This window comes from Corylus avellana, chromosome ca4, assembly GCF_901000735.1.
Source record: "Corylus avellana chromosome ca4, CavTom2PMs-1.0".
NCBI lineage: Eukaryota > Viridiplantae > Streptophyta > Magnoliopsida > Fagales > Betulaceae > Corylus > Corylus avellana.
In genome coordinates this window covers 26,297,510-26,322,509 of record NC_081544.1, presented here as the reverse complement: position 1 = coordinate 26,322,509, position 25,000 = coordinate 26,297,510, and the positions used below count along the sequence as shown (strand labels likewise).

Here is a 25,000-nt window from a genome sequence, read left to right as displayed (position 1 = left end):
TATTTTGTTTAATTTACAGATTTAATAACAATTATTTACTTTCTGAAATCAAATACCAAATATATTATGCTTCCGAAAAACACGTATTGAATAATGTCCCTTCACCACCTTTCCTTCCTCGTTTTCTTCGCACAACAAAGTTGGGTTGGCGAACATCACCCATCTCTTTCTCTTTCTCTCTCATTTTCCTCGACACAAAAACGCTGTCATAGACTCATAACCAACCGAAACAACCACCACTATCTCTAGCTGTTTCCTCTCTTATTTAGGAGAATGCACGCGCTCTCTCCCCGCTCTCTCCCGCCGGACATCTGACGACGACCACCACGACACCAAGCTCCAACATCACCACCACCATCAGCTTCTGCCATGGGCCAACACACGCGCCGTGAGTCCCTATCCGCGCCCCACGTGGCTTCTCGGCCCGATCACCATGACTCTGCCGAGATTGACCTTATGTGGCCCTTCGTCAAGATCGCCGGCATGGACCGCGATGATATCCGGGAGACGGCGTATGAGATATTCTTCACGGCGTGCCGGTCGTCTCCGGGGTTCGGTGGCCGCAATGCGCTGACGTTCTACTCGTCAAACCACCACGAGAGCGGTGGGGACGCGTCTGTGGGGACGAATAAGGCCCAAGCGGTGGTGGTGATGACCCCTACGAGCCGGGTGAAGAGGGCGCTCGGGTTGAAGATGTTGGGGCGGTCACCGTCGAGGAGGATGGTGTCCGGCGCGGGGGGCAATGCGGGCGGGTCCAATCCTTCTTCACCGGGTGAAAAGGGCAGCCCCTCCGGCTCCATATCGTTCACGGTTCCGCCGCCAGCGAGGCCAAGGCGGCCCATGACGTCAGCCGAGATCATGAGGCAGCAGATGCGGGTGACGGAGCAGAGCGATAACCGGCTCAGAAAGACGCTCATGAGGACCCTCGTTGGCCAAGTACGTATTGTATATATATATGTTTAATGCACAAAAAAAACATGGTAATAATTAATGTTCTGTTTTGCACAATCTAATTTTGTTAAAAATATTTATTCTTCTTTTTATATAATGTATTTGTTCGAGGAGCTTGGTGAAATTGGTGTTTCTTTGGCTTTTCCGTCAATATTAGAAAGGTTGCTAACTTGCTAGGGCAGAATGAAAATGAAATATGGAGAGCAATCCTAAAGTTTTGTCTTCCGAAAATACATGGCAACATATATAATTAACTCTATATTGAGTTTTTCAAATAGAAGTTAAATTTGAATAGAAAAAGTCATTTATTAAAAAAAAAAAAATTGAAGAATAATATCAAATTCACTATATCTTCCTTTATTTTACTTAAATATTATTATTTTCTTATTTTTTTTATTTTTTTTTTGTCCTTGTCGGGAGATGAGAGAGAAGGAAAATGAATATATAAAATTAAAAAACTAAATAACTTTCACTTTTTAGTATTTGGTATTTGGATAGCCTAACTTATTAATTAAAGTTAAATTTGAAATAGAGTAGAGAGCTTGTTAAATAATTATTTTTGTGAATTTTTTTTCAAATTTTTAAAGAACAGCCAAATTTAAAGAGGCCTAGAAAAAAATAAATAAATAAGGCAGTGTTGTTTACGTGAAACAGATGGGTAGACGAGCAGAGACAATAATCCTTCCATTAGAGCTCCTCCGCCACCTAAAGCCTCCGGAATTCAACGACTCCCACGAATACCATCTCTGGCAAAGGCGGCAGTTCAAAGTCCTTGAGGCAGGGCTTCTCCTCCACCCTTCAGTTCCCTTGGAGAAATCAAACACCTTCGCCATGCGTTTGAGGGACATCATCCGATCCAGCGAGTTAAAAACAATCGACACCGGAAAGAACTCCGACACCATGAGAACTCTCTTGAATTCCGTTGTCTCCTTAGCATGGCGAAGCGCCAGCGGAACTCCCACCGACGTTTGCCACTGGGCTGACGGATTCCCTCTCAACATCCACCTCTACACTGCTCTTCTCCAGTGCATCTTTGACGTCAGGGATGAGACGTTAGTCCTCGACGAAGTGGACGAGCTTCTAGAGCTAATCAAGAAGACATGGTCAACGCTGGGAATCACCCGGGTCATACACAACTTGTGTTTTACTTGGGTTCTGTTTCAGCAGTATATTCTGACAGGTCAGATAGAACAGGACCTTCTCTGTGCCTCCCATGCTATGTTAGCAGAGGTGGCAAACGATGTCAAGCGACCAGGCCGAGAGGGCATGTATATCAAGATCCTGTCGTCCGTACTGTCTTCCATGCAGGGGTGGGCAGAGAAGAGATTGCTCAATTACCATCACTATTTCCAGAGGGGAAATGTCGGCCTACTTGAAAGCCTTCTCCCTTTGGTTTTATCCACCTCAAAGATTTTAGGTGAGGATGTTAAATTCACCGAAGGGGTCGGGCATGAGGAAGGAGGGGTAACTTTGGTGGACTCCACCGGGGATCGTGTCAACCACTATATACGATCATCTCTAAAAAGCGCATTTGCCAAGGTAAGTAATTTTTCAACTTCAACCATTTCTATAGTATGCATGTTTAGAATTGTATTTAGAAATAAAATTTTTAAATTAACATATATATTGGTTTTTAAGTTATAGTCAAAAGTGTGTTTTAGTAATTTTTAGAGTAAAAAAGTCAAAGAAGTATTTATGAAATTTTTTTATTAAACATGCCAAGTTGCTAACTTTTGCTTTGGCTGTATTAAAAGTATTTTTTACCCTTTATAACGCAATTCTCAAATATAACTTTTAAGTAAAAACAAAAGGTTGTTTTGGCAAAAGCTTTATTTTTAAGCTATATATTACTAAAAGTGTGTTTTGGCCATTTTTAGGCTTTTTGGACTTTTAAAAGCACTTTCAGTATTTTTTACCAAATATATATATTTTTCTTCAAACAAACTTTTTAAGTGTTAAACACACCCAAACAAACCCTTAGTAGGGTTTTGTGTGTGATTTGACATTGCAATTTTGCATTTGAGATGTTAAACTAAATCTTTTACGTTTTCAAATCCTTATTTTTAAAGAGAAATGATTGGTGTTAATATTTTGTTCATATATATTTCTCTTATATCATCTTATAAATCAATCATTAAATTTGTGGACTTATGTGGACCCTATATAAGTTAATGGTAGACCTCACAAATTTAATAGCTGATCTATTGAATTTGTAAGAGAATATAAAAAAAAATATGAACAAATTTTATATTGACACCAATCATTTTTCATTTTTAAATTGTACTTTTATGAAATCGCAAACCAAAACCGAATTATATGGTCATCTTATTCATTTGTTAATGACAATAGATAATTGAAATCGGGAATGTGATGAGTGTTGCTGCCGAAGTGAAGCAAGAGGCAAACGAAGCTCTACTTCAATTAGCTAAGGACACTGAGGATTTGGCAATGAAGGAGAGGGGAAGCTTCAGTCCCATACTGAAGAAATGGCACCCAACTGCAGCTGCAGTTGCTGCTGTTACGCTACATAGTTGCTACGGAAATGTGCTGAAACAATATTTAGGTGGGGTGTCGTTGCTCACAACAGAGACAGTCGGGGTGCTGCAGACGGCTGGAAAGCTGGAAAAGCATTTGGTACAAATGGTAGTTGAAGACTCTGCTGAGTGCGATGATGGAGGCAAAGCAATCGTGCGAGAGATGGTTCCATATGAAGTTGAATCAATCATATTGCACCTCTTGCAAACATGGATTCATGAGAGGTTGAAGAAAGGGAAAGAGTGTCTCGTACGAGCAAAAGAGACCGAAGTATGTTATAAATTTAAGGTTTCGAGAGAAATGTGTGTGTTTGGTTTATTTGGCAGAGAGTGATTAATTGGTTCACATTTGTGTTGCAGACATGGAATCCAAAGTCCAAATCAGAGCCATATGCGCAATCAGCTGTGGAACTAACGAAATTGGCCAAGGAAACTGCGGACAACTTCTTCGAAATCCCAATTGGAATTACCGAAGATTTAGTTCTAGATCTTGCTGATGGTTTGGAGACTCACTTCCAGGAGTATGCTACATTTGTTGCATCATGTGGTAAGAACATTCTTATCATTATTTATTTATTTTTTTGGGAAAATTACATTTTTTATTCCTATGATTTGCCAGTATGTACCTAAGTAGTCCCTTTCGTATCAAAAGTAAAAGTATCTTGAAGGTCCCTTGGATTTTCAAACCGTCCAAAATGACCCCTTGTTTGATATAAACCTTTAGATACACACCTAGATTCAAGTCACAACCAATCTTCGAATGACATGTAGCATGGCTATGACTCATCCTATTGTAAAATTACAGTTTTATTTTTTAAAATAGAATAAAAGAACAAAAAAAAAAAATATTAATTTAAAAAGGGGGGCCACCCCTCATCAGCTGAGGGGTGGCTAACTTCCTCTCATCGGTGGGGGGCGGCCAGCCCTTCCTCATCAAACGAGGGGCAACCAGCTGCCCCTCATAAAGTGAGGGGTGACCACACTTCTCTTTTAATTAATGAAGGGTGGATGATTGCCCTTTGAATGATCAAGAGCTAGAGATCCCCCTTGACATTTGAGGGATGGTCGGCCGCCCTTCTTAAGGAATAGCAGCTCCTTATAGGTGAAGGGTGCCCAACCCCCCTCTTCCTTTGAGGGGAGGCCCTTTTCTTCTAATTTTTATTTTATATTCTGTTTATTTTTATTTTAAAATGGCATAAACTTAATTTCAAATAGGGTAATTAAGTCATTGACCAAGCCATATTTCAATCGAAGATTAGTTGTGACGTAGATCCATGCATACATCTAATGGTTTTTGTCAAACAGCTGAAGTAAGAGACCATTTTAACAGGTTTAAATTAAAATTGAAGGGACCTTCAATGTACTTTTGATACCACACAGACCAATTTGGTACAGGGGCAAACTACAAGATTAAAAAAAAAGAAAGAAAGTAATTTTCCTATAGTTTTGTACTTATTATCTGTCTTTTAGCTAATTTTTCATTTGTCCAAACTTTTTTCCTTCTCAGGAAGTCCTTATTAATTATGACAGAAAATTCCTTCTCATCTCTAAGTTAATTATCGAGTGGTATTATCATATAGAAATTAAAATCATAGTAGTGCATAACGTACGGATCATTTTGATCTTCACAATGCAAAGACGTTATTTCCCAAGTCCTAGGAAAACCATAATAGCAATTAAAATTTCATATAATTACTAATTATAAAGCACAATTTCACAGTCCAATTGAAACAATACCATCAGAATCTGCATTATATATATATATAGTGTCATCGATCATCTAAAAGATTTAGATGAATTGTGTCATATAAAGTGCTTCTTTCTCACTTGAACCATATATATATATTTTTCAGGTTCAAAGCAAAGCTATATCCCAACACTTCCTCCTCTAACCAGATGCAATCGAGACTCAAAGTTCCTCAAGCTGTGGAAAAAAGCTAGCCCATGTGTTGGTGCAGAAGAGTATGATCACCAATATGGAGTAAATGAAGGTCAACATCCTCGCCCATCAACTAGCCGAGGAACACAACGCCTCTACATCCGCCTCAACACCCTGCATTATCTTCTCTCCCACCTCCACTCCCTCGACAAAACTCTCTCCATCTCCCCTCGCATCGTTCCTTCTACCCGCAACCGTTTCAGCAACAACCGGAGGTCTTTCAGCTCATACTTTGAGGTTGCTAGCTCATCCATCGAAGCCGCCTGCCTACACGTCTCAGAAGTTGCCGCCTACCGCCTCATCTTCCTTGACTCCAACTCTGTCTTCTACGGTTGTCTCTATGTCGACGACGTCACCAATGCAAGGATTCGACCGGCATTGCGAACTCTCAAGCAGAATCTCACTCTCATGACATCGATTCTCACCGACCGAGCTCAATCCCCGGCGATAAAAGAAGTCATGAAGGCATCGTTCGAGGCATACCTTATGGTTTTGCTTGCTGGGGGGTCCTCCAGGGTCTTCTATTGGTCTGATCACGAGATGCTTGAGGAGGATTTCAAGAGCTTGAAGCAGGTTTTCTGCATGTGCGGAGAAGGGTTGATAGCTGAGGAAGTGGTGGACCGGGAGGCTGAAATAGTTGAAGGGGTGATAACATTGATGGGGCAGGGCACCGAACAACTCGTGGAAGATTTTAGCATTGTGACATGTGAAACAAGCGGCATTGGAGTTGTGGGTTCAGGGCAAAAGCTACCGATGCCTCCAACAACAGGAAGGTGGAATAGAGCGGATCCGAATACAATATTAAGAGTGTTGTGCCACAGGAATGACAGAGCCGCAAATAAGTTCTTGAAGAGGGCATTCCAATTGGCAAAGAGGAGATGAAAATAATTTGTTTTTTCTTGTATAATTGAAGCAGATCGAGAGATTGGATTTGTACGTGGTGATCTGATTGTAGTACTAACTTCCAGCCGTGTAATTAATTATGAAAAAGAAAATATGAAGCAAAGGTTATGGGGTTCATGGTATGCAAAACTCACCCAAGGGCGGTTCGAATGGAAGTCTCAGCAGTATTATGTCTCAGGTCTTGTATTCGAGTCCAGACTTAAGCAAAACTTGTAATTTGCCAGCGATTGTATGTACATGTAGTGTCCCACATGCAGGGACAAAGCCAGCTTTGAGTTAGGGGGACCAAGGGCCAAATTTTTTTTGGTAAGGGACCAATTGGCAAAAATAACCTCTTTTTTTTTTTTTTTTCTTTTTTCTTGTAATTAGGGGGGACCAGGGCCACTACTAGTCCACCCCTAAATCTGTCCCTACCGACATGGCCGGGTTAAGTCTAATCTTAACCACATGTATATAAGCTTTTGGGCAACATTCCCTCGCAAGTCGGTTTTCAAGGGTGAGTTTTACCCAAGGTTTGTACCATTTGGTATCAAAGCTAGTCAACACGTCGAGTATGAGATCGGACCCAATTCGTCGAGTATAAGATCGAATGAGTTCCGGCCTTGTGGTCGAGTCACAGAAGAGGCGACTTATAGGCCGGATTAAAATGTATTGGTACTATTTATAGGCATAGTCTTAAGTCATTGATTATTGATAGATGAGTGAAGTCGCCAAAAGAGAAAGGGCTACCATTGGGTGAGTGTTAATAGAGTGAGCTGTCGTGGATGTTGGCTGCGGTGCGTGGTGGTATGTTACGATTCTAGTGTCTCATATGGGTTAAGTCTAATCTTAACCATGTGTATATAAGTTTTTGGGCACGCTTTCCTTGCAAGCCGGTTTTCAAGAATGAATTCTACTCAAAATTTGTATCAATAATTTTGTAGAAGTTGGTCTAAAATGGCCCTTCTTTACAGAGATTCAATTCGATGTATTATTAAAAAAAAAAAAAAAAAAAATTGAAGAACTTTGGGGTCCATAAAGCATTGTACTAATTTTGTTTTCAAGCCTTAGGCTTTGTTGAACATAAGCATTTTAGAGTGGGGAAAGGGGGATCGAGTACGTGCGAAGGTCAGATTTCCATCTTCATTTCTTAGTTGTAGAGTGGCACATGAAAATTTTAAAGGAGAAAATTCACTTTACTCCTTGAAGTTTCAGATATTTTTTAATTTGAACCTCAAAGTTTAAAAATTGGCAATGTACCCCCCTAATGTTTAAAAAAATTTCAATTTAAACCTTTCGTTACTAATTTCCGTTAAATTGGACGGAAATTAAAAAAAAAAAAAAAGCCTGAGGGTAATTACGTAATTTCATAGATTTCCGTCAAATTTGACAAAAATTAGTAACAGAAGGTTTAAATTGAAAATTTTTAAAACATTAAGAGGGTACATTGCCAATTTTTAAATTTTGGGGTTTAGATTGAAAAATCCTTGAAACTTCCAGGGGTAAAGTAAATTTTTCCTAATTTTTATATAAGAAAACTTTTTAGTAACAAAAACCCTTGGAAAAGGGTTAAAAAAGGAAAAGAAAGAGGAAAAAAAAAAGGTGGGCGGGGGGTGGGGCCTGGAAAGGCTGAAGAGGCTGGAGACAGAGGAAGAAAGGAGGAGCCATTCAATTCATCCAAAAATTGGGAGCTTCTCTCCCATTCAGCCATGGCCAATCAAGCATACCAGCACTCGTGTTAGTTTAATTTTTCCCTTTATGTTTAGCATCTTGTTTGTATGATTTATTTTCATAGTTATGTGTAGTTAATTTGTAACGACCCAAGGAAAAGCACTAGTCACATCTGCGCTATTACCCCAAAAGGACTAGTCAATTTGAAGCTTCCCTAGAATTCATTATAAAGCTCAGTTTCACCTAGTAACTAGGTAATGTGGGACTTAGCATCCATGACTATCTCTATAAACCACCCACTCTATGTGGGTTTCTTCTCATCTTTCCAATATGGGATCGGAGTGTTACAAACTCCCCCACTTAAACTCCTGACGTCCTTGTCAGGTCCACGTCATGCAGTGCTCCAATACCACATGACCTGGCGTTACTAGGTTGGTCTGATACCACTTGTAACGACCCAGGGAAAAGCACTAGCCACATCTGCGCTATTACCCCAAAATGACTAGTCAATTTGGAGCTTCCCTAGAATTCATTATAAAGCCAAGTTTCACCTAGTAAATAGGCAATGTGGGACTTAGCACCCGTGACTATCTCTATAAACCACCTACTCTATGTGGGTTTCTTCTCATCTTCCCAATATGGGATCGGGGTGTTACATAATTTCTCAACTAAGGCTGAGAATGAAGCCTCATAGATGAATAGCAACAATATTTTCATGTAATTTAATATTTTCCGATTTTATATGTTTTAATGTTTAAAAAGTTTTACTTCAATTCAATTAATATGATGATTCTTGGATACGAGTTCAATCATGTTTTTCCCATGATTTGAAATAGTTTCATTTAATTGATTGCTTGGATTTTCTTTTGTCAAAATATTGGATATCCTTTGTGATTTGTCATACGGATACATTTGATGATTTGGTTTAAAATTGGGAATCATTTGTAATTTGTTTAATAGATACATTGGATGATTTAATTCAAATTGGATATCTTTTATGATTTGTGCAATGGATGGATACATTGGATGATTGAATTAATTCTTTTAAGCAAAGTATAACTAACATACATAAGATTTTTATTGTGAGAACTTCGGATATATTGATAAACATGAGAATATGTTGCTGCTATGATTTTGTGAGTGCAGATTCCACAACTTTAGTGCTTTATTATTTGATTAATTTCATCTTGTTTAGTTTATGCTTTTTCATTTTTTATTTTTAATTCAAAAATCACCCATCTTTCATAACAAGGTTAAGATTTCATTGGTTTAGATATATTTAGTTTTCAAAAACACAATTCCCTGTGGGTTCAACTTTACACTTACAATACTATATTGTAAAACGATTCGTGCACTTACGAGTATATTAAAATTTTACAACAAGGACATTGTTTCAATTGAAAGTTTAGAGGAAACATTGTCAATTGGGTGATAGTTTGAGGGGGTTACATGAATTTTAATCAATAATAATATACTCAATTCATTGACTTGAGATGACACTTAGCTAGAATACTCGGTTCTGCCTTACTTGAAACAGCCTCTTTCACTGGTGAGTTCGAACCGGTAAAAAACCTTAGTTCGAATTTCTTGCAACAATTTGTGTTCTACTTAAAAATCTAAGACAAGCTTTGTCTAATTAACGTTAATCCAAATTATACCAAAATATTTTGGACACCAAATTAGCTACCTAAATTGTGGCAAAAGTCAATTTTGAATGGACCTGCTGCTAGAAGACTGAGATGTGGCATATGAGCTAATACATGACGTATGTTAAGATGTGAATAGATTATTATAAATAGTCTAAGCTGCTTTCTTTTTTTTTTTTTTTTTTTTTTTTTTGGGTAATTACCTTTTTCTCCATCAACTACATCGCATCATCACTTAATCCCCATGAACTGACAATCCTATTGACCGACCTCATCAAACTACCATTTTGTGCTCAAAACCCCCATTCCGTCAGTCAAAGACGTTAACTCAGAAGGTCAACTCGTCACTTTCCTCCTATGAACTACAACGTATTGTCACTTTGCCCCATGAACTACAACGCATTGTTATTTTGACCGTCTGAGTTAACACCTTTGATTGACAAAATGGGGTTTTGGGTACAAAATGGTAGTTTGATGGAATCGGTCAGTAGGGTTATCAGTTTATAGGGGTAAAGTGATAATGCGATGTAGTTGATGAAGAAAAAAGTAATTAAAAAAAAAAAAAAAAAAAAGAGCTGCTTAGGCTATTTAGCAAAACTTTTTACACTGAACATTGAAATTTGAAAGATACATTAGATATTTTAGAAGATGGAAGAGATTGACAAAGCTAGAATCTTATTGAAACTATATATAATATTTTTATTCCCTTGTAACCTTTTCCCGCATTTGATTAAAAATATATATATATATATATATATATATAATATTTTTAAACAATTTTTAGTTATATTCTTTAATCAATTTTTTAAAATATATATTTTAAATTTTTAATCTTGCCCCTTGTGAACCTAGCTCATTTTTTCCCCCCTCTTTTTTTGAGGGTTGCATAGAGAAAAAGTACTTATATATATATAGCAAATGCTTTAGGACTATAAGTCTTAAATTCGATTTCATTTTGGCATAAGTGAAGAAAAAGAAAACATGAAGACGACTCTTAAGTCTCCACAAGTTCCAATTTTCCTTATTTTCATTCTCTTCACAATAATGGGTAAGTAATTCAATAATTTCGTTTTGGTTACATAGCTCAAATATTATCTACCTTAAAACCAATAGATTACATCGTTGCAGTTAGCTGTTATATATAATTATATTTGGTATATGCAATATTATAGTTTTACCGATCGAAGATTTTGTGTATATTTTTCTATTGAATTAAATTTTGATCTCTCATTTTTGCCTTATAATTTTATAATTTGTTCATTTGTTAGCATCAATAGAAGACTTTGAGGTGCTCTGTAAGCGAGATAGTAAAACGTTCCCTGGGATTTGCATTAATAATTGGTTATCGCGTTGTAATCATCAATGTCAGACATTCGAGAAAGCCTTGTTTGGATAGTGTAAGGGCCATCACTGGGGTTTTAGGAAATGTGTATGCTTTTTTCACATTTGTTGAATTCCTTCAACCTAGGAGATGCATGATTTGAGCATATATATATATATATGTTTTGTACTGGTAACAAATAGTTTTTAGTTGTTGAAAACTAAGTTTAATTAATGATCGTATTAAAAATTTGGAGTGTACTATATATTCATATGTTTAAGGAATATATTTTTTCATTATATTTTGGACAATCTTCTTTTGAACTATTTTCATCGTCTTTTGCTTAACAGCACCAATTAAGTTCAATTTCCATTCTTTACTCGTCTTTTAGTCGATTCTCTTTGAGCTTATTATGCAAACACACTTAATAAAAATAAAAAATAAAAAATAAAAAAAGCCATGAATTTACATGGATCAACAAGATTGTCTATGTCTATATATAGTCTGAGTGAGAGAGAAAATTTACTACATGGTTTCTGATGAGGTTGGATCGAAGCCGCCGAAGAGAAGTTGCACCATGCATGGTTTCTGATGAGGGACGTACCTTGTAGGAAAAGCTTGGTAGACACCAAAACATGAACCCCAACTAGATTTGGGGTTGTCCGAAGGCACAAGTATTACAAAAGCTACAAGACCATTGGTTAGTTAAGTTTTAAGAAAAACTTAACATTCACCTGACTGAGGGAGGGTAAATCAAAATAAAAAATACAAAGTTGAATATTATGGCCTTTACTCTTTCCCATCAGTCAGCTAGCCTTCTGGATTCCTCTTGGTCAGATACCTTGATACGCATCCCATTCAATTCTTCTGTAAGCACTTCGATTGAATCCGAAATTTCAGCCTTATACACATAAAACTTAATCACAACCAAGAAGAAGATGAAGTTCAAAAATGTTAGTATTGCCAAAAATGCATAATAATAATCAAGATGGGAAGCATTCAGGTTGTTTAGAATCCATCCGCGGTGAGCATGCTCCTTGGTTATGTGAGACACTGTTGAAAGCAGGAAACTACTCAGAAAGTTTCCAACTCCAAAAGTGGTCATGGAATAGGAAGTCCCAAGACTTTTCATGTTTTCTGGCGCCTGGTCATAGAAGAACTCAATCTTGGCAACCTCTAAAAATGCTTCTGAGGTTCCCATAAGCACGAACTGGGGAAGCAAAACAAATATGGTTAGAGGAACCTGTCCTCCATTTTCAACCAACCCATGTTTCTTGGCCACACTAAGTCTATAACTCTCGGTTAGGGATGCAATTATCATAATTATAATGTGGATAAAAAGACCAATTCCCATTCTTTGAAGGAGAGTGATGCCTCTAGGGTTCTTAGTCCACCTTTGCATAATCTTGACAAAAAACCGATCGTAGAGCACAACGGAGACAAGCATGGATATGGTTACAAATGCACCAAAACTTGCTGGGGGGATTTTGAAGCTGCCAATGCCTCTATCAAGAGTGGTCCCTTGCTTGACGAAAAGGGTATTGATCTGGGCGGCCGTTGTGCTCGGTACGAACGTGGCAACCCAGATTGGGATCATTCTTAACATTTGTTTTGTCTCTTCTACTTGCGTAACTGAGCAAAGCATCCATGGATTAGTTGCACCAGTTTTCACAGCTGCTTTGCTGAGGAACCTAATTCCATGCAACAATATTAAGTAAACTTAGGACAAAAATGCCTTGAAACAATTAAGTATATTTTGAGCAAATATAAACATATATACCTCAAGGTGGGTGTGGAATCAATCCTGAACTTTCCTTTCTTAGCATACTCTTCCAAGTCAAGCTCATATAGCTCTTTGGGATCATTAGGAATACGCACCATCCATTTCCTTATAGCAGCCACAATGACCTTTGCCATCCTCGTGAAGGGGCTGCCTGCGAGCACTTTGTGTCTATAGAAGGGTGTGCCGGCCAAGAAGATGGAAATGGATATTGCAAGTCCAAGAGTGGGAAGCGCATATCCTAAAGTCCATCCTACATTGTCTTGTATCCAAACAAGAACCGTATTGGCAAAGAGTGTCCCGAAGAAGATGCTGAAAAACCACCAATTGAAGAAGGACAGCTTGTGAGCCTTCTCCTTGGGGTTGAAATCATCAAATTGGTCTGCTCCGATGGTGGAGATGTTCGGCTTGGTTCCACCAGTTCCGACGGCTAAGGTATAGAGTGCACCATAAAACACTGCTAGCTGTAATGTCGAAGCCTTCTTACAGTTCTCGATATCTGTCTCTAAGCAGCTAGGTGGTTTTAAGGTCGGGAGTGAGACGGCCAACGTTAGAAGTGACATTCCCTGCCAATATATATAGTTGAAGATGCCAGTTTAGCCACAAAAATCTTTACAATTCTTTTTTATAATCAGCACCTTTACATCTGATAATATCCGTGGCACCCCCTTGTTATTAAAAGAAATGTTACATTTTCTTCTGGTGTACGTTAACTTGATATTGTTTTCTAAAAAAAGCAGAAAAAAAAAAAAAAAAAAAATTTACCCTAGCTACCGGTCCCTATAAAGAAGAAACTAATAAAAAAAAAAAAAGGCAAAAAATAATAAAACCACTTAGGACCAGAAAGAACCGTAGCATTAATCTATTATTAATATAGCTTAATTTATATATGACTTCAATAATAAAACCCCATTGTCATGCACATTCAAACTTTTTTTCTGGCTATTAATTAAAAAACCCATCATCTACTATTACTTTAAATTAGCTAATTCAGCATTAATTAGAATTAACCTAATAAAATGGGAGTTACATATTTATAATTACTTGATGATGAACGTTCATATATATATAATGATTGGATAATAATTATACAAGAAATAAGGCATGGCATGCACATAAACTGAACAGTGAAGATTCTTTCAAAGAAAGGGTGGAGATGATATTGTGATTGAGACGTACGGAGATATAAATGATGGAGGCAATAACGAAGGTCCAGTAACGGCCGAGATGAGCATCAGCAACATAAGCACCCAAGATTGGAGTGAGCCAAATAGTTCCGACCCAATTGGTGACGTTGTTGGCCGAGGTGACAGTACCCTGGTGGAGCTTCTTTGTTAAATACACAATCAGATTGGAAGATATTCCATAATACGCCATACGTTCAAAGATCTCGTAGACTGCACAAGTCAAAAGAAATATAATTGGAAAAATGGTCACCAATATCTGCGGCCGTCCGATATTCCTCATAAGCGACAAAAAATAAAAGAGCAAGCTGATCGATGGGGATGTTTAATTCTTTTAACCATCAATTTCCAACGTGAGAACGACAAAAGATATATTCTCTAACAGAGATCAAATCAAAGCATAATGGAAAAGAAAACGCAAACCCGTAGGAAAAAAAAAACCCTTCTTTTACTCTTATATTGATCAGAGAATCATCTTAAAAAAATATATATTTTTTTAATTTACAGTTTCTTTTATTGGGTGTGGGAATAGCGAGTCAATGCAAATAGTATACGCGGTGTGAGTTTGCATAATTACAGACGAGTGACTATCAGAATTACTGTCTGTCTCAGACAAAAAAAAAAACCATAAAAAGAAGAAGAGAATAATGATGGATCAGACAGTAAAGGAAAAAAAAATTAACCTCCTTTCTTTTATTGAATTTGCAACAAATGTTTTCCTCTATAATTTGCAACAACTCGTGAAGAGAATAATGATGGATCAGACATTTATCACTTAATTCCAGATTGCCTCATATTCACTATAACAAAACAGCTTCCATGCACAACAACAGCTATGAGCTATGAATTTAAACTTATCTAGGCTGCTCTTTTCCTCAAATATTGGAGCAAATTCGTATGCAAAAAGAAGCCTAGCACGTGTATCCTAAGAGGCAGAGAGGGATATATCATATATATATATATATGAAATGGGTTGTGATAGATTTGAGAGATGGAGAGAGATTACCAACAATAAAGGAGCAAGCAGTCCATCCACCTCGCTTGGATCTACGGGCCGGGTTGCCTTTGAGATCCACTGTCCCATCCTGCGTGTATTCATCAAGAGCTTCTTGATCTTCCACAGCCATACTTCTGCTTACAGACTTTCTACAGTGACCACCCCTTCCACCTTTTTCCTCACTTCCACAACTTTGCTCCACTACTTCTTATATATAAAAGTTCTTCTACATCGTGGGCCTGGGCCAACTGCATGTGACGGACATACCCTCACAACTTTTTCTTTAAATCTTTTTTTTTTTTTTTTGACCTTTTCTTGTTCTTAAAAGATATTTGCCATTACCATACTCCAAATTTGTAAGTACTGGAATTAATTTCTTCAAAAGATAATTTGCCCATTGCTTTCAAAATTGAGAGTAATTAGATCAAGTTATCCGCAACGATATGGAGGAGAAAATTTGTTTGTGCAAAGAGATTTGATGTGATATGGGTTGAATTCGTAGTAGGTGCATATAGCATCATGCACCATACCCCATACCCCATACCCCATACCATAGCTGCATAGCATAGCATATAACCTTTTTCGTATATGGTTAGCTTTGACCAACTTTGAGTGTGACTGTTCTTATCTCATTCTTTGATGCCACGATAAGAGATCAACAAGTTCTTAGGAATAATTATGAATATCTTAAAGATATTCCTTAAAATAATGTTATGTATTGTGTTGCATCCGAAATGGCCTAGTACTCGCACGTCTGGACTGACTCTTCTCCAAAACTTGTAAAAGAGAAAGATGAGTTGTTAGTAGGCTATAGGTCCTTTGACTGTAAGCACTCCGACGCCAAAATCAATCATTTTATATGGGAAGGGAGAAATGAGGAGAGAAGAGCTTCTTCTCTCAAAATAAGCACTTTAGAGGATAGAGAATGAATGGTACTGTTACCTGAGTGAGGAGCTAGGAGAAGGGACCTTATAACGTGCGACTTTGACGCATCACCTTTTTTTAACATGCCAAACTTGAGATGTCTCGACATGATGACGTGTTAAAAATGACACGTCACAAATTAATTTAATTTCAATTTTTTTTCTTTTTGCTTTCTAATTTCGAATTAGTAACGTGCTAATTGTTGACACGTTACAAAATTCTTTAGTAATGTGTGAGAAATTGCCATGTCACTATATGACGTGTGAAAAATTAGTACACTGTAGACACGCCACTAATTCTGCATTTTTTTTTGTAGCGTTCGATCTCTCGAGCCATGGTGGTCAGGGGCTTGCAACAAGCCTTCCTTTGGACTTTAGTAATAATTAGTGGGTCTTTTATTCTATTAAGTATTGGGTCTTTGTCTTTGTTCCATTGGGAGGAGAGATTGTGGGTATTTGTCTTTGTTGTAGGGTGTAAGCTTTGGTAGAACCCACGTGATGCTCCTTGATATAAACATAAAAAATACAAAAAAAAGAAGAAAAGAAGTAAATAAATAAATAAAATAATTAAATAAATCTATTCACGCTTGCTGCACACTGCACATGGCATGTGCAAGCCTGAACATGCTCCTGTAGGTAACAGCACACCTGTTGCAGTGGGGAAACACCCCCTTATATGCCATCTTCGTCTATATTTTTCCCCTTCACACGCCATCTGCAGGTCTTTCTCACATGCCATTTTCGGTTGCATTTTTCTCTCTATTTTTTTCTTTAAGCCTCTTTTCTACAAGTCTCCCTAACATGCCATCTTCGGCTATATTTTTTTCTCTATTTTTTTTAATTCTCTTTTCTGAGGTCTCTCTCTTACATCTTGAAAACTTCAGATCTCTATATGAAAGGCCCTCAAACCCAGATTTTACATACCAAGCAAGAACCTCAACTTGGATCTCCCTCGCTTTGGAGCAGATCCAACCGCTTGGGATGAGATGTTTATGTATGAGTATGGTTGTCATTTATTGAAATTGGTATGTATTTCTGTTTGTTCATATATTTCATTACATGAAAACTGCGGCGCGCCTTTCTTTGAGAAGTCCGTTTGAGGGGAAGCCTTATTTTTCAGCTTTGGCTCAAACGTGGTTTTGAGCGTTTGAAACCTCAAAAGCGCTTTGACAATATTTGACCCAAACGATTATTTTTTCTTAAACGGACTTCTCTTGCCTTAAAAGCGCTTTGCAGACCCAAACATACTCTAAGTCTAAGTGGGTCTTGGGTTTATTAATAGGGGGTGTATTTCTGTTCTGTGAGAGACGTACCTTGGAGGAAAAGCTTGGTAGACGCCAAAACATGAACTGCAACTAGATTTGGGGTTGTCCGAAGGCACAAGTATTACAAAAGCTACAAGACCATTGGTTAGTTAAGTGTTTTTTTTTTTTTAACATGTCCACATAAGAGGAGAGAGAGGAGATTCGAACTAATGACCATTGTTTCATAAGGCGTAGTTTCTAGCCGATTGAGCTACCTTTTTTAGACAAACTTGTGGACATTCGCACAAGTCGCATTCTTTTTCTATTAAAAAAAGTAGAAACATTACATTCACCAGACTGAGGGAAAAGCAAAATCAAAGATACAAAGTTGAATATTAATTATGGCCTTTACTCTTTCCCATCAGTCAGCCTTCTGGAGTCCTCTTGGTCAGATACCTTGATACTCATCCCATTCAATTCTTCTGTAAGCACTTTTATTGAATCCGAAATTTCAGCCTTATACACATAAAACTTAATCACAATCAAGAAGAAGATGAAGTTCAAAAAGGTTAGTATGGCGAAAAATGCATAATAATAATCAAGATGGGAAGCATTGAGGTTGTTTAGAATCCATCCGCGGTGAGCATGCTCCTTGGTTATGTGAGAAACTGTTGAAAGAAGGAAACTACTCAGAAAGTTTCCAACTCCTAGAGTGGTCATGGAATAGGAAGTCCCAAGACTTTTCATGTTTTCTGGCGCCTGGTCATAGAAGAACTCAATCTTGGCTACCTCTAAAAATGCATCAGCGGTTCCCATAAGCACGAATTGTGGAAGTAAAACAAATATGGTTAAAGGAACTTGTCCTCCATTTTCAACCAACCCATGTTTCTTGGCCACACTAAGTCTATAACTCTCGGTTAGGGATGCAATTATCATAATTATAATGTGGATAAAAAGACCTACTCCCATTCTTTGGAGGAGAGTGATGCCTCTAGGGTTCTTAGTCCACCTTTGCATAATCTTGACAAAAAACCGATCGTAGAGCACAACGGAGACAAGCATGGATATGGTTACAAATGCACCAAAACTTGCTGGGGGGATTTTGAAGCTGCCAATGCCTCTATCAAGAGTGGTCCCTTGCTTAACGAAAAGGGTATTGATCTGGGCGCCCGTTGTGCTCGGTACGAACGTGGCAACCAAGATTGGGATCATTCGTAACATTTGTTTTGTCTCTTCTACTTGCGTGACTGAGCAAAGCATCCATGGATTAGTTGCACCAGTTTTCACAGCCGCTTTGCTGAGGAACCTAATTCCATGCAACAACATTAAGTAAACTTAGGACAAAAATGCCTTTATACTTGTAATTGAAACAAGTATATTTTCAGCAAATATAAACATTTATACCTCAAGGTGGGTGTGGAATCAATTCTGAACTTTCCTTTCTTTGCGTACTCTTCCAAGTCAAGCTCATAGAGCTCTTTGGGATTATTAGGGATAGGCACCCTCCATTTCCTTATAGCAGCCACAATGACCTTTGCCATCCTCGTGAAGGGGCTGCCTGCGAGCACTTTGTGTCTATAGAAGGGTGTGCCTGCCAAGAAGATGGAAATGGATATTGCAAGTCCAAGAGTGGGAAGAGCATATCCTAAAGTCCATCCTACATTGTCTTGTATCCAAACAAGTACTGTGTTGGCAAAGAGTGTCCCGAAGAAGATGCTGAACATCCACCAATTGAAGAAGGACAACTTGTGAGACTTCTCCTTGGGGTGGAAATCGTCAAATTGGTCGGCACCAATGGTGGAGATGTTCGGCTTGGTTCCGCCTGTTCCGACAGCTAAGGTATAGAGTGCACCAAAAAACACAGCTAGCTGTAATGTCGAAGCCTTCTTACAGTTTTCGATATTGGTGTCTGAACAGCTAGGCGGTTTTAAGCCAGGGAGTGAGACGGCCAACGTTAGAAGTGACATTCCCTGCCAATATATATAGTTGAAGATGCCAGATTAACCGCAATATATATCTTTACAATTCTTTTTTATAATCAGCACCTTTACATCTTGTAATATCTATGCCACTCCCTTATTATTAAGATAAATGCTACAATTCTTCTGCTGTTCTCTTAATGTTCTTTTGATTCTACGTTGATATTGTTTTCTAAAAAATGCAAAAAAAAAAACTTACAATAAAAGAAAAAAATAAAAAAACAAACAAAAGGTGAAAAAATAATATTCTCGTAGGATCAGGAAAACACCGGAAGGAACAGAATCATTCATCTATTATTAATATAGTTTAATTTATATATGACTTCAATAATAAAACCCCTTTGTCATGCACATTCCTTAGGGCCTAAGATTTCAAACTTTTCTTCTAGCTATTAACTAAAAAACCTATCATCTACTATATATTACTTTAAATTGGCTAATTCAGCATTAATTAGAATTAACCTAATAAAATAGGAGTTGAATATTTATAATTACAATGAACATTGCCACATCAATTCATAAATATAATTATACAATAAAAAAGACATGGCGTGCATGCACATAAACTGAACAGTGAAGATTCTTTCAAAGAAAGTGTGGAGACGATGATATTTACTATTTAGATTGAGACGTACGGAGATATAAATGATGGAGGCAATGACGAACGTCCAGTAACGGCCGAGATGAGCATCAGCAACATAAGCACCCAAGATTGGAGTGACCCAGATAGTTCCGAGCCAATTGGTGACGTTGTTGGCAGAGGTGACAGTGCCCTGGTGGAGCTTCTTTGTTAGATACACAACAAGATTGGAAGATATTCCATAATACGCCATACGTTCAAAGATCTCGTAGACTGCACAAGTCAAAACAAATAATGGGAAAAAATGGTCATCAATATCTGCGGCCGTCAGATATTCACCATAAGCGACAAGATCATAAAAGAGTAAGTTGATGGGGATTTTTTTTAACCACCAATTTGCAACGTGAGGTCCACAAATTAAAGCATAAAATTTCCAAAATTTTTTTTTTCAAATTCTCTTTCCATCTGGGCCTCACGTGCATTTAAGAAAAAAAAAATAATATAAACCTATTTATTTATTGAATGGACCATTATTCAAAAAAAAAAAAAATAATAATAAAATTGTTGAAATATCTAACATTATCCAAAAATTTTAGGTCAAAGCATAATGGAAAAGAAAACGCAAACCCGTAGAAAAAAAAAAAAAAAAATCTTCTTTTACGCTTACAAATATCAGAGAATCATCTTAAAAAATAGTTTGTTTAATTTACAGGTTATTTTATTGGGTGTGGGGAAAGCGAGTCGATGCAAATAGTTTACGCGGTGTGAGTTTGCATGATTACAGACGAGTGACTGTTAGAATTACTGTCTGTCTCAGACAAGACCATTTTTTTTTTTTTTTTGGTTTAAAAAATAAAAAATAAAAAGAAGAAGAAAATGATGATGGGCATGAGCCAACGACCACATGGGCAAAAAATTAACCTCCTTTCGTTCATTGAATTTGCAACAACTCGTGCGTGAAGAGAATAATGATGGATCAGACATTTATCACTTCCAGATTGCCTCATATTCACTAACAAAACTGCTTCCATGCACAACTACAGCCCTGAATTTCAACTTATTTAAGAAGTTAAGCTGCTTTTTGCAACAAAAATTTACACCACCCAAAGTGATATTTTCCTCAAACATTGGAGCAAATTAGTATGCAAAAAGAAGCCTAACACGTACGTGTATCCTAAGAGCCAGAGAGGGATATATATATATATATATATATATATATGAAATGTGGGTTGTGATAGATTTGAGAGATAGAGAGATTACCAACAATAAAGGAGCAAGCAGTCCATCCACCACGCTTGGATCTACGGGCCGGGTTGCCTTTTAGATCCACTGTCCCATCCTGCGTGTATTCATCAAGAGCTTCTTGATCTTCCACAGCCATACTTTTGCAGCTTTGCTTACAGACTTTCTACAGTGACCACCACTTCCACCTTTTTCCTCACTTCCACAACTCTGCTCCACTACTTTTTATATATAAAACTTCTTCTACATGGTGGGCCTGGGCCAACTACATGTGACGGATAGATATACCCTCACAACTTTTTCTTTAAATCTTTTTTTTTTTTGGACCTTTTCTTGGGACTAAAAGATATTTGCCATTACCATACTTCAAATTTGTAAGTACTGGAATTAATTTCTTCAAAAGATAATTTGCCCGTTGCTTTCAAAATTGAGAGTTACATCAAGTTATCCACAACCATATGGAGGAGAGAATTTGTTTGTGCAACGTGATCGTGGAGATTTGATGTGATATATATTGGTTGAATTCTTAGTAGGTACTGTATATATATAGCATCATGCACCATACCCCATACCCCATACCCCATACCATAGCTGCATAGCATAGCATATAGCCTTTTTCGTATATGGTTAGCTTTGACCAACTTTGAGTGTACGTGACTGTGTTCTTATCTCACTACACTTTGATGCCACGATAAGAGATCAACAAGTTCTTAGGAATAATGAATATCATAGAGATATTCCTTAAAATAATGTTATGTATTGTGTTGCATCCGAAATGACCTAGTATTTGCACGTCTGGACTGTGTCTTCTCCAAAACTTGTAAAAGGGAAAGATGGGTTGTTAGTAGGCTATCGGTCCTTTGACTGTAAGCACTCCGATCTTATAGGTCCGATCTCTCGAGCCATGGTGGTCAGGGGCTTGCAACAAGCCTTCCTTTGGACTTTAGTAATAATTAGTGGGTCTTTTATTCGATTAAGTATTGGATCTTCTTGATTAAGTCTAAGTGGGTCTTGGGTTTATTAATAGGGTGTGTATTTCTGTTCTATGATGTTGCAATAGTGATAGTGCTATAGATCATGTGATCGAATATCTAATATATATCATGAAAAAGTAAACTTATTGGTGTTAGGTATCACTTTATTTCGAGGATTATATCTCAAAGCACCATTGCAAATTAAGTCAAAAGAAATTGTAACAGAAAATTATCCAATAAACATGACGACCAAACATCTTCCTCTTCTCAATGCGGGGAAGGGGGAAAGGGGAGATATAGCGATTGCCCTTAAAACCTTTTGAAGGAAGCATATTTAATAGATTTTATGTAATCGGCCTTCTTAATGAAGTCTTAGAGATTTATAAATAATAAAGCATGACTTAAAATTAGAAAAATAGGCCCAGAAAACACCTAGAGAAAATTTTGGCTCGAACCAATCTATCGGCGGACATGAGTGAGCGATTGATTTGACAAAGTGATCAACTGTTCACCAAAGTGAACTTACACTTTAATTTAGAGTTCAAAGAAAAGTAATTGATCGGTCACCCAAAAGTAACTGATTGATCGATAAGGGCAAAATGAATTAGAAACCCAAGTGATATACTTGTATATTTTGTATGCTAGCATACAAAATATACAAGTATAAGCCTCGTGCATGATAAGCATGATTTTGTCTTTCCATATCAAGAAACATTGCTACATTTATCATTCAATTCCTATATATGTTTCTACTTGTAAAACAATTTGAGCAGCACTACTACAAAGAATTAGCCAGCACTAATGATAATCTCGAGATAGATGTGGCTTCTTGTTATATATATAGGACTTATAGACCACTCATGGTAATTAGTGCATTTGAGTGAAGTTACAAACTTAATGATTTAAGATGATTTTGTGTATTAAGATATACCTTAAATCTACTTTATCGAGGTGATAATTATCTTGTAATAATTACAATTACAATTACAATTAATGTAATAAGTACTTGGTAGATATTTGAGTTGTAATGATTAATGTTAATATTTACCAAGTTACAATTAAAAGAAAAGAAAAAGATTAATTTTGCTTCTTTAATCTCGATTTTGGTTTACTTAAGCACATTTGAGTTTGGAACCGTGCACATGCATTTGATGACAAGGCAGATCCCAAAAACAATGGAGATGGCTTGTTTAGCAAACAACCCAAGATTTCACTAAAACATTTTGCTTAAAAGTTAACTCCAAAACATTCTTACTTTTTATATCACATCAATTATTTTTATTACTATTCAAACAAAAAACCCATTACAAAATATAACTTTTTTACTTTTCCTAGCAAAAAAATTCAAAATATTTTCTACTTTATATCACATTACTATTTTTTATTACTATTCAAACAAAAAATCTAATACACAATCCTCTACCAAACAGAGCCGTAGGGTCGGATCAGAAGTAACCAATGGTTGTATATATATGAGCTGATGAACACATCAATAGTTGTAGACTCTAGATCTTTCATCTCCCTTTCCACCTATATAATAGAAAACCCATTTTTGAACTTGTCATTTGAAGTGATTGTAATTTGTAAATAAAACAAGGGTACTTTAGGGATGAGAAAGCAGTTTTCGTGTTTAGATTGATTATATATGTAGTCAACTGTTGGAAATCCAGTATATTTTATATAGAGGAATGCTACAGTTCTTCTTAATATTTTCTTAATTATACGCGAATATTATTTTTTGCCTTTTTTTTGAGGGACTAGTAAGGTAATTTTTTTCTTCTACTTTTTTAAAAATCAATATCTACGTAAGACCAAGAGAACAATAAAAGAATACCAGAAAAAATCGTAGCATTTCACTTTTAAATATTCATACGATTGAGATAGTGTAAAAAAAAGAAAAAAAGAAAAAAAGATGCTTCGAATCATTGCTACCCAGACAAGATCTAAAAAAGTCCGAGGCACTTTTGTGGCTTTAGTTTTCCAAATGGGGGCCAGTTTTGAAGGTTGGCGCAGAATAAGAATCCATAATTAAGCCTTGGCTGGATTAGCATATTTTCAAACACGACTAAATGTTAGGTCACTCTCTTTTTGGACTACGTACTTTTATATTCAAAGCTTCTAGATGTAAATATAAGTGACAATTATGTTACAATCAAACCAGAATCAAGAATTATAGACCCTAATTACTTGCTTTTTAACTGTAATAAATAAAATACAATAGATAAATTTTAAATTTCTTAACATACCTTGTCCTATAAGGCGTAAAATACAAGAATTATGATGTCAGTTTTGAATTTACTTTCCATTTTTTCTTTCCTTCTGCGAGGACATATAAAAAAATAAAAAAATAAAAATTTTTTTTTTGAGGTTACGTGATACTTCTCTCTTGTTTATTTATTATTTATTTATTTTTTAATAAATTCCGTATAAACTAAGCATATTATTGCAGGATATTATTCTATTACGAACCTTTTTTTTTTTTTACCATAATAATTAAACATACTTACTACAACAATTTCTGAAAAACCGGTGTAATGATTTTTTTTTTTTTTTTTATTGTAAAAATATGGTTTTTTTCTACTATCCATTACACGTACGATTTTTGTTTTTTTTCCTTCAAGACATATATTTTGACCCATTCAACGTTGATAATATTGCTTTCCTGTCATAATTTTAATGGTAATGTTATACACGTATCTCATATCCAATCTCTATAATTTTTATTAAATAAATAATTCTCGATATATAATGTCCCTGCATTAAATAGTAATCCTTTTAATGATATATATATATATATGATGAAGCTGCCATGCATGCATGCACATGCCAAATCCAAAACATTACAAAATAAATAATATCTTTTGATAATACTCCAGCACTTTAGAGTTTAGACAAGGTTTACTGTTGCGAAGCCCGAAATACGAAAATACATTTAAAAGGCATGGGAGCTGAGAAGGGGTACGTGGCGGCAACTCCCTCACTCATTGGCTCAATTTATTTATTTGGAGTAGTGATATAAAGTAGTTGAGGATTTTTTGTCTTGATCAATGACATTTTGCAACATTCTAAAAAAAGATACGAGATTCCTTTGAATGTGATGATGCCAAGACAACCGACCTCTATCTGTCTCCACGTTTGTAATTAATGAGAGGC

General features: G+C 36.6%; 3 protein-coding genes across 3 annotated transcripts; 1 reads left to right on the top strand and 2 right to left on the bottom strand.

The window, feature by feature from the left end:
• Positions 1 to 369: 369 nt before the first annotated feature.
• Positions 370 to 6,354, top strand: LOC132179864 (protein unc-13 homolog). Its single transcript, XM_059592656.1, has 5 exons — positions 370 to 936; positions 1,606 to 2,490; positions 3,301 to 3,756; positions 3,846 to 4,032; positions 5,339 to 6,354. Exons 1-5 carry the CDS (start codon positions 370 to 372, stop codon positions 6,304 to 6,306), a joined length of 3,063 nt encoding a protein of 1,020 aa, XP_059448639.1. The 3' UTR covers positions 6,307 to 6,354.
• A 5,140-nt stretch (positions 6,355 to 11,494) lies between these two features.
• On the bottom strand, positions 11,495 to 15,070 carry LOC132179393 (protein NRT1/ PTR FAMILY 5.2-like). The gene is made up of 4 exons (XM_059592117.1): positions 14,915 to 15,070; positions 13,904 to 14,121; positions 12,725 to 13,290; positions 11,495 to 12,635 (listed from the first exon to the last, which is right to left on the bottom strand). Exons 1-4 carry the CDS (start codon positions 15,033 to 15,035, stop codon positions 11,747 to 11,749), a joined length of 1,794 nt encoding a protein of 597 aa, XP_059448100.1. The 5' UTR covers positions 15,036 to 15,070; the 3' UTR covers positions 11,495 to 11,746.
• A 2,268-nt stretch (positions 15,071 to 17,338) lies between these two features.
• Positions 17,339 to 21,072, bottom strand: LOC132178850 (protein NRT1/ PTR FAMILY 5.2-like). Its single transcript, XM_059591418.1, has 4 exons — positions 20,892 to 21,072; positions 19,687 to 19,904; positions 18,477 to 19,042; positions 17,339 to 18,378 (listed from the first exon to the last, which is right to left on the bottom strand). The coding sequence occupies exons 1-4, from the start codon at positions 21,010 to 21,012 to the stop codon at positions 17,481 to 17,483; spliced, it is 1,803 nt and encodes a 600-aa protein (XP_059447401.1). The 5' UTR covers positions 21,013 to 21,072; the 3' UTR covers positions 17,339 to 17,480.
• Positions 21,073 to 25,000: the final 3,928 nt, after the last annotated feature.

Bases quoted from the DNA above. Each gene is read 5' to 3' on its own strand.
- LOC132179393 (XM_059592117.1), bottom strand. From the start codon at position 15,035: ATGGCTGTGGAAGATCAAGAAGCTCTTGATGAATACACGCAGGATGGG. The intron at 14,122-14,914 runs GTAATCTCTCTC...TGACTTGTGCAG, and splicing joins TGCTTGCTCCTTTATTGTTG to TCTACGAGATCTTTGAACGT. The intron at 12,636-12,724 runs GTATATATGTTT...GCATGGAATTAG, and splicing joins GATTCCACACCCACCTTGAG to GTTCCTCAGCAAAGCAGCTG.
- LOC132178850 (XM_059591418.1), bottom strand. From the start codon at position 21,012: ATGGCTGTGGAAGATCAAGAAGCTCTTGATGAATACACGCAGGATGGG. The intron at 19,905-20,891 runs GTAATCTCTCTA...TGACTTGTGCAG, and splicing joins TGCTTGCTCCTTTATTGTTG to TCTACGAGATCTTTGAACGT. The intron at 18,379-18,476 runs GTATAAATGTTT...GCATGGAATTAG, and splicing joins GATTCCACACCCACCTTGAG to GTTCCTCAGCAAAGCGGCTG.
- LOC132179864 (XM_059592656.1), top strand. From the start codon at position 370: ATGGGCCAACACACGCGCCGTGAGTCCCTATCCGCGCCCCACGTGGCT. The intron at 937-1,605 runs GTACGTATTGTA...TACGTGAAACAG, and splicing joins TGAGGACCCTCGTTGGCCAA to ATGGGTAGACGAGCAGAGAC. The intron at 2,491-3,300 runs GTAAGTAATTTT...TAATGACAATAG, and splicing joins TAAAAAGCGCATTTGCCAAG to ATAATTGAAATCGGGAATGT.